The sequence below is a fragment of the Nicotiana tabacum genome, chromosome 18, assembly GCF_000715075.1.
Source record: "Nicotiana tabacum cultivar K326 chromosome 18, ASM71507v2, whole genome shotgun sequence".
NCBI classification, from domain to species: Eukaryota; Viridiplantae; Streptophyta; class Magnoliopsida; order Solanales; family Solanaceae; genus Nicotiana; species Nicotiana tabacum.
The window spans coordinates 38,753,333-38,764,917 of record NC_134097.1 but is presented as its reverse complement, the minus strand read 5'-3'; the positions used below and the strand labels follow the sequence as shown (position 1 = coordinate 38,764,917).

General features: G+C 35.9%; 1 protein-coding gene across 4 annotated transcripts; it reads right to left on the bottom strand.

Moving 5' to 3' along the window:
* Positions 1-223: 223 nt before the first annotated feature.
* LOC107831137 (galacturonokinase) lies at positions 224-10,473 on the bottom strand. 4 transcript variants are annotated; one of them, XM_016658868.2, is made up of 14 exons: positions 10,195-10,473; positions 9,011-9,124; positions 8,614-8,685; positions 7,954-7,997; positions 7,408-7,561; positions 5,193-5,258; positions 4,802-4,881; positions 2,742-2,841; positions 2,092-2,315; positions 1,679-1,719; positions 1,563-1,591; positions 1,145-1,214; positions 963-1,052; positions 224-644 (listed from the first exon to the last, which is right to left on the bottom strand). In XM_016658868.2, exons 1-14 carry the CDS (start codon positions 10,231-10,233, stop codon positions 400-402), a joined length of 1,368 nt encoding a protein of 455 aa, XP_016514354.1. In that variant the 5' UTR covers positions 10,234-10,473; the 3' UTR covers positions 224-399. The 4 variants fall into 4 exon arrangements, with proteins under 4 accessions (XP_016514354.1, XP_016514370.1, XP_016514377.1 ...); XM_016658884.2 differs by having other exon boundaries at positions 2,092-2,267; XM_016658891.2 differs by lacking the exon at positions 8,614-8,685.
* Positions 10,474-11,585: the final 1,112 nt, after the last annotated feature.

Here is an 11,585-nt window from a genome sequence, read left to right as displayed (position 1 = left end):
TAAAATATAGTCCGTCTTATTTTATCGATTTAAATTTGATAAAATTTAAATGTTTACAGTACATTTTACTCGCTTTCTGTTAATGCAACTTCAACAAATATGAATATACAAGAATCAAACTTCATAAACTTTCAATCAATCATTATAAGCAAAAGAAGTTGGATCCTCAAAATTCTAATAAGACTTCGTACACAAATTGGGCAATGGAGGCCAATACAAATTATTGACACAATCTTTCTTCAACATCCAAAATAATATACACCAAGTCAATGTGGAAACTGAAATAGTAAGGATACAAGAAGACAAATCACTTGAAAAGAATGGATGAAAAAATGGGAAATCGTGGAGCTACAAGTATGAACCTGAGTGCGTTTACAAGTTTAGCTAACTGGCAGTGTTTCAGATCACGCGTGCACAGTCACCTGCATCGCATATCAATACAGCCGGCCCTTGGTTGATATGGCTTGCCAACTCGGGCTGGAGCTTACAGTACTCGTTCTTGACAAACATTGCGGCTTCTTCTGCTCTATCTGCATCTACAAACGCAAGACAGCAGCCTCGGAATCCTGCACCACTAAACCGTGCCCCAAGTACACCAGGAGCCTTCAGAAGAATCTCATATAGCTGTATAAGTGGTTCACAACCTGAAATGATTAAGGTGAAGTGCAAGATTACCAAGGTTTACAGTCTAGTTGTACCGGTGGGAGCCTTTGACACAGTAGGGGTGAGTTCAATTCTCACCATTACACTTCCCCTTCCCTGATCCCCCAATGTAATAGAATTTTCCATAAGAAGAGAGATGCAAGAAAATCGGTTATTATTGTCCCTCAATATAAAGTATCAAGAAAGCTATTTATCGGCTACTACTTTTATAGGTTTTGTAGATGTAAATGTAAACAGGAAATAATTGATGATAAATTTAAAATGAAATTCAGATATCAAATATTAAAATCAACACTTACCACATTCGTAGTTTTGAATAGAACTTAGACCAGATGCTGTAATAAGCTCTCCAAATTCTTTAAGGTTTCCGGACGCCCAAGCCTCAAGTCCTAAAAAACCGCACATGATGTTTAGATATGAATGGACTGTCCTAAAACTAAGTATAAAAATAAAAGGAGTAAAGTTCTGTAAAGAATAATACCTTTCAGCACTCTCTCATTTTCAGAGAAATAGTGCTCTGCTCTTTTAGCTAGGTCGGGTTCTAATTTGCTCTGAGAAACATTTCCAAAAACATGATACGAAATACAATTGATCCACAGAAATAAGTAAAAAGACTTTCACTAAAAGATGTTACAATGACATTGCAAAATGATGGTTAAAAAGGGCAGCTCGGGCACAAGGCATCGCACGTTTACGCAGGGTCAAGGGAAGGACCGCACCCAAGGGGTGTGATGCAAACAGCCTACTCTAACGCAAGCATTAGTGGCTGCTTCCACGGCTCGAACTCGTGACCTATAGGTCACACGAAGATAACTTTACCTTTGCTCTAAGGCTCCCCTTCAACAAAATGATGGTTAAGAAGGCGTAATTTAACATTTACTTATTTCTGTGGATTTTACCTTGTGGGCTTCAAAAACTTCTGGTTCAACTGCATAAACAATAGACTCGTGATCAATAACATCATCATTAAAACGGCATCACTAATTCAACGAAAAAAGCAGGCTCAGTATTCTACCGTTTGATAGAACAGGTTCCACTTCTTCATTCCCTGAAGCTCTAGAAGTTCAGTGTTACGAGTCAGAAGAAGAAAAAGGAAAATAGCCTAACAGAAGCGAAAGCTTTGGTAGAAAATCAATTAGACCTCATCGCAACTTCATCATGCTTATTCAATAAGAAGGGTTTGTTAGTCTTAGGAATGCTTCAAGTTTTGAGGGAAGTCCAGAAAAAGGCTTGATATTCAATCATTGAAATAATGATCATCGTTTGATACATTTCCATTAGGATTTAAATCTGACATATTCTTCTTAACGGAGAGTCACTTACAACTAGGATTTTTTGTTTCATCTATCCTAGTATATTCCATCAATAAACAGGCATGCATTCCATGACCATAAGTGGATACAAGCTTCAAACAGGAAATAATCTTACTGCAGCAATAATTTTGCAGCCTCTTGACACTCTGCAACTCGCCGATTATATCCAGGATTTGTTGTCAATGCTTGTTTCAGACCTGAAAAGGCCAGCAATATCTTGTATGCATTACCTAACTCTCCGACATGATTGTTTTGCACCTCTGGAGGGCGTATCAGTTTGTGTTTTATGGTCTGCACATGCGGTCTATAATTGTCAGAGTTTTCTACAGAATGTGAAATCTGTATCAGAAGAAAACAACAAAAGTTGCCATAATGTAAAACTGAAATCATAACAAGAGGAAAGTTAAAGCAAAATGACATAAACGACAAGGAAAAGCAATTCATCGTGAACAATCTAGGTTTCCCGGTTTTGAATAGCATATTCTTTCTACTTCTACGGCTAGTTCTTGATTTTCCTCTTTTCTTTCTTCCACGTAATTATGACTGCTTAAAGTTCCGATCTCTGATTATTTGGGACTAACATCTATACTCTTTTAAGAAATCTCAAGAGCATTGCAAGCTAAAAGAGGAAGAAAAAGTATCACTTTTAGCTGACAGCAGTGGAGATACAAATAAATATTAGGAAGAGTTTTAGTAATTTTAGCTCAAACACAATAAGATTATTTGATAAGTTAACCATTTACTGCGTGGAAATAAAAACATTACCTTGCAATTCATGCAGGTCAAACAGCCGTAGCTTGATAACAATATTGCTGACTGATCCAATATACCATTTTTTAAACCTAAATATTCGTTTTCAATCTGCCTGCATGCAACAAAAGCAACAAGAGATGCGTACAAACATTGTGTCAAGAAGTGAACTTGTAGAATACAGAGCATGTTTACTACAAAGCAATACAGAAATCCAAAGATGCAAGTTAAGCATTTTCCTCTAACTTTTCAGTTTCCTCCGATAAAAGCTTATCAAATACTCCACCAATGCCAAGGATGGATATGAACAGCACTGAGTCACCTAACTGAATAGACCTTTGAACCTCATTACTACCAAAAGTTCATGAATCTGATGATGTCATTGATTCAGAGAGAACGAGCATCTAAAATGTTGCCCTTAAGAAATCAAAGTGTTAACGGTTGTGAATACCACTAAAGTAACTGACCTAAGACATGCTTATAAAAGTAGCTCTGACCAGTCCAGTTGGAAGAATGATCAGGTGAATCAATGCACTATAGAAATTTGGAAGTTCATACTGGAACCAGGTTGAGGATTCAAAAATTAAGATAATGCCCGTTAAAGATTTTGGAAAAATCTGAGATGATACAGTTCCAATGATGAGAAAACAGGAAGACGAGAAAAAATTGAGACAAAAATTCAGAATGCCTGTCACGGACTTCTTAAACAGGTCACTTTGTGAAACATTTAACATGTATCAATTGTTTAAGCCTCGTGTTCCCTTGGACCTAATAAATGTTCACCATACCAGTTATGGGTTTTTTTTTCGCAACATACCAGTAAAGGGTTTGCACAGCGAAAAATGTCCTATGGAAACTACCACAACCAAATGAGACCAGAAGATCTTTTGTGATATGTAAATGAGACAAAAGATTATCTACATAGAACCTTACACAATCTTACAATCAACTACCATAATTGCCTAATATGACCGTCAGAAATTAAGTTTACCAGTGCATAAACTGCAAATAGCATGTCATAGCAAAGACATTAAACTACTTCATATCTATAAATCAGCATCAAAATGAGAGTAAAACAGAGTGCATATTCTAAAAGGTACAAACATTAGCATCAGACATCATTCATGGTTACATTTACAGGCTGTAACACCTCAACAGGTACAGATAAACATTGAAGTCACTTTAAAAATGGAAAAAGGGAAAAAAAATCGAAGGCATATGAAACTAAAAGGGCAGATGGACAGCTGCCTATGCAAAATTCCACCAGGCTGACGAATACAGTTTCACCCCTTCCTAAGGTCCTTTTTAAGCTTTATTATCTGACTTCCACCAGGCAACTACTCAAAATACACTTAGAGCAATGTCACAAGCAATTCCAAAATATCCAGAAAGTGTGGAAACATCTCAAGAAAGAAACTATACATAAGCAACTTCTAAACATGATATATCATATCACGTACATGTTGGTAGTAACCTAATAGTTCATTATCCGAATTTGTCAAAATATTCACGTGGCTCTAGATTTCCAAGGACATGGCTCTAGATAGGAAGGTGTGGAGGTCGAGCATTAGGGTTGTAGGTTAAGGGGTAGTTGGGCGGTCGTTTTATGTTGTGTTTCACACTTTTGTATAATATTGCGGTACTGCTTTTCCATTTATTTGCTGTCTCTCACATTGTTGATATTATTTTTACGAGTTTTGTTGTCACAGATCTATTGTCTCTGAGCCGAGGGTCTCCTGGAAACAGACTTTACCCTCCCCAGACCCCACTGGGTGGGATTCTATTGGGTTGTTGTTGTATTCACATTAAGTATTTCTTCGTCAATATTCACAGAAATGTCAATTGTTGAGACGGAAAAAAAAAGAAATCTTTTCTGGGGGATAATTCACCTACTCCATCAAGTGGTAATGCACCTGTTCTAACAAGAATTAGCAACACTCTCTTCTCTTTCCCTAAAAGCTCTCCGAAACCTTTTCAAGAGATCAATGGCACAAAGTTTAAACAGCAAGGAAGCACCAGATATCTTCAATGAACTAGCAAGCAACAAAGACAAGAACATCGTACAAGTTACATACCTATCATATTCAATATTTTCAGTTGGGCACACTACAAGACCATTTGCACTTTCGAAAGCCAACAGATATGCTATACCAACCTGTTAAGCATGAGGTTGTTAAATGCAATTCCAGAAGAGAAATGAAAAGGGACATAAATAGGATGTCTAAGACACTGTAAGGAACTGCTATAAGAAAAGAACAAAGATGCAAATCAGATCTCTTAAAAGAGAAGAGTGACCACTGAGATCTCTTTTCCTCAAGGATGCAACAGCGGAAAAAAAAGGCCTTAGAGGTTCTCGAGAAATAACTTCACCAGATCACAAGAACTTTGCTAAAAATGCAAAATAGAAACTACATTTCTTGATCGCCTAACTCCAATTCAAAGGTGGCGATGGGAAAAACAACTTACAGCTGCAGAAGAGCTGAGACCTGAACTGTCAAGACCCTCAGAACCACAGATAAACCCAGTGATACCCTGCAAAAAACAAGCTTCAAAGAGATTGGTATAAATGAAAGATATGATGCACATTGAGGTTAAGCATGTCAAGTTGGGGGATTATGCAAAAGAATGCAGATCAAGGTGACTGACAAATGAATTGTTTTAGTGCACGTAATGAAACAGTTCTTTTGACAGAGGAGTGTATCCAAGAGTAGAACTCTGGAATTGAATTTGAAACCAAACATTTTATTCAATAGAGAATAATGATAAACGCTTAACTGGCCCAAGAAAATAGAATGGATGAAGGCAGTCAACCATGTCAAGAAAATGGACCTTTGGTCGTAATTCAATTTCAACAACTAGCACATGCAGTGAGGATTACCCAAGACCAAATAAGGAGGCAAAAGCCAATTCTCTCATCCAATGTGCAGCACATAATACCCTTGCACGCCTAGGACTAGACATTTGGAGCATGGACAACATAAGATATGGGCCTAAAATTCGGTAAACCAAGAAATAGAGTTGGGTCTGGCTTTTATACCATGTAAAGAAAATGGACCTTAGCCTAACTCAACTGCAAAAGCTAGCTCATTAGGTCAAACGTAAATGGAACCAAATCAAGTAAGTGAAGATGTGGCAAATGCTGCAACATGATTCCAATTAATTAAAAGCTTGTAAGCCCACTTTCTTCAAAATTCTCAGTTTTTAACATAGCTATCTGCACAACGACAGAACCCTGTGCTAGTCTGCAATTCCCTTAAAAGAGATCTGACCAGCCCCTTCACCATTTCTTGGCACTCGCGTGGGACCCACAAATCTAGCTTAACAGCTGCTCAGGGAACCTTCAATTTAGGAAGCAATTTAGACACCCCAACTCGTTCAAATTTACACTACAGGTAGCAAATCTATAGTATAAAACTGCTGAGGGTATCCATGACAATCTTCAAGTAAACCACTCATATTATGGTACTCAGTCCGCCTATGACTGAGCTTGACCTTGGGAAACTAGAAGCTTACAACAACACTAGTGGGTCTAAAATGCTCAACTCCAAAGGGAAAGCCTTTTAAGGACCACAAAGGCAGGTAGAAACATCTAAATTTCCATAAGTTTGTATTTCAACATTATAAAAAACAAAATCAAAAATAAAAGACTGGACGAAGCAACAGTGGGATAGACTTGGTCACAAATTTTAACACGTCTAAATAGGACAACAATCTAATTTACCTAGTTCCTCCCTCCTTGTAAGGCCTTTCCGACATATTGTTTTATTAAAAAAAAATTGGAAATCAAATTTAAATAGTACGGTAGGTTGATCCTTATCTCCTAAATAGAAAAATAAGCTAAACTACAGCTATGGTTCTTGATCTTTGCTTCAATTTCCATTTTCAACTCTGAGGTTATGCATAACAATGCATCCCCTTCCTTAGCCATTTGACGTAGTGATGTACTTTAAATAATATTCTTCCAATGGATGTTGCTGCAAAATCACTGGAACATCGTAGTTTACATGAGAGTATCCTCACGTATAAACAAGAAACCTTCTTCCCCCGCTCTCTCCAATTCCTCAAATTCATTGAGAAGCCTATCTTGTTCCAAGCTGTTGGGTAAATATTTCTTATAAGCAACTTTAGCTTATTTGAAATATCCTTTTGAAAACCAAATGAGAAAAATAAGAAGCATCATCATCAAGTAACAAGTATTCGAACAATGTATATATTTTCAAATTACATTGAATTGGATTCTATCTCAGGGTTAGACGGAACAAATTGTGTAAACAATCATCTCAGTTCATGAGAGACATAAGAAGTCAAAAGATGGATGGTGTGTGGAAGGAAATTTATGTTAAAAAGCCAGAAGTCCACCTATGGACTGTAGAACGGAACCAGCGGATTGTAAAATTTTAGAGTTCAACATCTAGAACAAGGCAGTTGCAATTCAGAGAATGAGAATCAGGAAGTTAATGGAATATACTTAACTCACTTTAAGTAATGAATGGGAAATACTCATATTCAGAGCAGGTTGCAGTCCTTTAACATCAAGGATAAACAAGCTAACAACCATTCTGCTCTTAAATGTGAAAGAAACTTCTTGTAAACCTCCATAGTAGAAATGGAATCAATTTGTTTTGCGGACCAAGGATATTACAAATGTCTATCAAACAGCAGGAAAAGAAATCTTACTAACCGTTTTCAGAGGATTTCCTTTGTTTTGCAGGGCGTATATTGCTCCCCTAGCATAGTTACCCCATTTGCATTCTTCCTGAGGTTTGGATGAGTCAATTTGTTCATTCAAACCATTTGTCTTGGAGATATGCTTAGGAAGCTGAACTTCATCTACTCTGAATTTTAAAGTTGCAAGGTATTAGATGTTCAATACTTTTGTTAGTATTTATAATATTGAATACATGAAACTATCATGACGGGAAAAAAAATTACATAAACTATCATAACCTATTGTTTTGTGAATGCATAAAGCAATCATAGGATTTTCCACATTGTAGAAACTAAAAACTGTGCTGTATCGCTATCAACTTGCAGACTTATGCTGCAAGTCCACAGACATGAGATTGTAGATATCAAAGTAGTTATATACTAGTTATAGGCTCATAATCCAGCAGAAGCAAAGACGTATATATATGGCTCTGAACAAAGATAACATTTTTAATGCATTTATAGGATATCAAAACTAGTTACATATAGTATGAATATGCTTAAGATAAACATCATTTACCTGAACCGAACTTCTCCTTTAAATTGCCCAGATTGTAGTGTAACCTACAAATTTGAAGTCATAGTCGAAAATGAATATGAAGTAGAATACAAAGAAAATGATTATCTGAAAAGAGTTTAGTGAATTTTCCATAAAACTCAAGCTCTTAAGCAGAGAAGTAAAAAAAGCCGCCTCAGCTTCCAGTGCTAACTGGCGACTCCAGTTTTGCAAAGTAGACAGTCAACAGAATTAGAGTGGTGAAAAAGACATCAAAATGAGCATCACTTAGGACGTGAGTAATAACTTCTGTTCTGTAACTATGTCCAATTATATGTGTCTCAGTGGCAGCATTCCAGCTAAAAAGACAAATTTCACAGCAACATCTATCAATTGACTTGTGGTATATGTACTCAGTAAAGCACATCTTGAAGTTTGTACAACTATTTTTATGAGCAATGAGCTACATAGAACCCCAATGGAAACATAGAACTCGGCAGACTAAGGGGATTTTGATAAGGACATGCGTGAGACATTATCCAGCCATGTAGAGTCATACATACAGAACCAATTTAAGCTAGAACTTCGAATATTTTACTTATTGTTCATGACATATAGACAATATAACATGTTTACATCGTTAAAGCACTGCACAATTTGGCTATAATACATAAAAAATCATACCTGGGTGTCATTAGAAGGAACAAAACCAAGTAGTATACCCCTATTGATTGTCATAGCTGAAACGGTTCCCCCCTGAATCGCATTGAAGATCACACAATATAGATTTTGCATAAAGGTACAACTGCAAATAATTATCCTTAGGTACCAAGGTTTCATGACTGACTCAAGTTTAGAAATGAGGCATAGTTGGTTGATTGAATTTAAGGCATATCATGAAGATTCATACGCTAATGTTTTATTTACATTAGATATAGAATCCTGTTATGGAATATATTAAATCTGAAGAACAGCAAGTAGAAACCTTGTCAGTCAAGAACCATAATAGAAGGATGTCTGGTTAAGCGATTGACAATTAAGCAAGCACATGTAGATAACAAGTGATAACTAATATACTTGCCTGATGATCAATGTGAGCGCCCAATGGACAAATCCTGTAAGGTGATACAACCACCCTGACCTCTTGAGCATCTCTACCAGACATTTCGGCGACTTTCTGTCTTAATTTATCCAACTGCACCAGTTACAGAACCAGCGAGGGTTTCAGCTTATCTATTTGAGTTTAACAACTGTGACTAGTACATGAGTCGAGGAGATTACAGTGAAACAAGATAAACCAACTTAGCTAAAGTTATTGCCGCATTTTCAGTTTCTCTCTCAAATAGAGACACACCAAGTTTAACTATTGATACTTGCATACAACGCAATACAAGGATATTACGCACTTGGCTTATGTGGAATATGCTCAAAAGAATATTATGTTCATAGAAGTATAGGTTCCTTTAAGTTACGTTCCTCCAACTACAAATAACATTGTATTAGCAACATGTTGCATGACAGGTTCTTCCTTTCTTAAATACAGCACTCTCACACCAGTGGCGGATCCACAGGTAAGGACACTTCTTCGGAAATTACACTGTGCAACAGGGCTAAAAGCAATTTTTTTTGAATCCCCTTAAAATAATTTTTTTTTAAAAAAAAAACTTCTTGTGTAGTGGTTAAAGTGGTTTAAAAGTACTAGATGTGGCCTTTTAAAGAATTCCTAGCTCCCCCACTGTCTCACACACAGAAAAAGTGTATTTTTAAACCACATTACTGAAATTTAGTTAAACAATAGGCACTATAAAATAGGCATAAAATCATGACATAAGGAGTTTAGGTAAAATCATCACACTTCTAGCAACATAGCACTATCACATACAGAACCCCGGCTCTGTAACAGATAGTAATGTGTTTTGTAGCCACAAATCTTCAGACTAGAATTGTATATTAGCAACAAGGAGTTGGGGTCGTCTATATAATTCCTCACTGACCATGTTACTCCATATAAACTCATCTCAAGCCAATATTATACAAAATAAAATTAAAAAAATGTACTAGAAGTTCCTTATATTTTCTTCGGACTAGAATTGCATATTGGCATATCACAATTTTTTTGCTAGAACTATCTTGGTTTGTCTCTACAGTAAATTTGTGAAACAGCAATTGAAATCAATAACAAGAATCAAATCAACAGCCCATTAAGCAAAAATCGACAATGCAATAAAAACAACAAAATATGAACAATAAAAATGAAAACTTTACCTCAGATTCAGAAGGCCAATGACCAGAAAAAACACCCATTTTTGTTTTTTCGAAATAAATGTGCAAGAATGTCAATCTGATATAGCTTTCTTGAACTGGGTTTTGCTTGATATTTAAGAATAATAAATAATAATGAGGCGGAGAGTGAGGTTAAAGAAAAGGAAATTTGCGGGAACGAAGTGTTTTCGGTTGAAGGGTCATTTCCCCTTGATTTGATTTGATTCAATAATACCTTTGATTATTAAGTTTCATTCATGTTCTGTATTGGCCAACGTAATCATATATTGCCATTTTCAAAAAGATATTCCTCTTATTTCTTTACCGTAAATTTTTTGAGACGATTAATTGAGGGCCACACTCCACCGGTCTTACCATGCAAGGAAAAGTGAAGTGTGTGTCAAACTGTCAATCCCGCAATATATGGTTAGAATGATGTGTCCATCTTCCTTTGTTTTTAACTTCACCCATAAATTGAATTTTCCTCCTATTTAGAATAGAGCTTACTTATATACATTGACAAGTGCAAAAAGTAGGTTGTTAAATATTTATTACACATTCACCAATTAATACTTATTAATTAAGTTATTTACCATTTAAGTGATCTAATAAAGTAAAAAAAATTATACCGCCAATGCATAATGTGTAGAATGTGGATTTCTCTCCTTCTTAGTTAGTGTGTTGTCAAAATAACCTTAATTTGAGAAGTACTTCTTGCTAAAAGTATTTTTTTAAAAGTTATTTTGAATGTAATGACGGAGTTACCCTTGTTCAAGGGGTGTCAATTAGGGGAGTCAGTTGGCACTCCTTCGCTAAAAAATGAGGGATTTATATCTATACCCGTTTTTTGGATCACGTTTTAACTTGTGCCCGTTTTACAAAAAAAACTGCAAGCGTACCCACTTTTTCACGTAACTTCAGCATACAAGACTGAGTAGCAAAAGCAATCACGCAAAGCTTCAGCATTCTAGTAGACGGGCCTGAAGTAGAAAGTGCTGAACCAAGTGTGCTGAAGTTTTTGTTCGTAATTGCTGAACTTAAGCATAGTAGCTGAAGTTTTGTTCTCGATTTGCTGAAGTTTTTGTTTGTAATTGCACTAAATAAGCTGAAGTTTTTTTGTTCTGGATTCATTACTTTTGTCATTAAGTTTTTTCAAAAACTTCAACAGAAGATGCTGAAGTTATTTAGTTCATTTATAAAAACTTCAACACTAAATAAGCTGAAGTTTTTGTCCTGGATAAGCTTTTTCAAAAACTTCAGCAGAAGATGCTGAAGTTATTTAGTTCATTTATAAAAACTTCAGCAGTAAATAAACTGAAGTTTTTTTGTCCTGGATTCATTAGTTTTGTCATAAAGCTTTTTCAAAAACTTCAGTAGAAGATGCTGAAGTTATT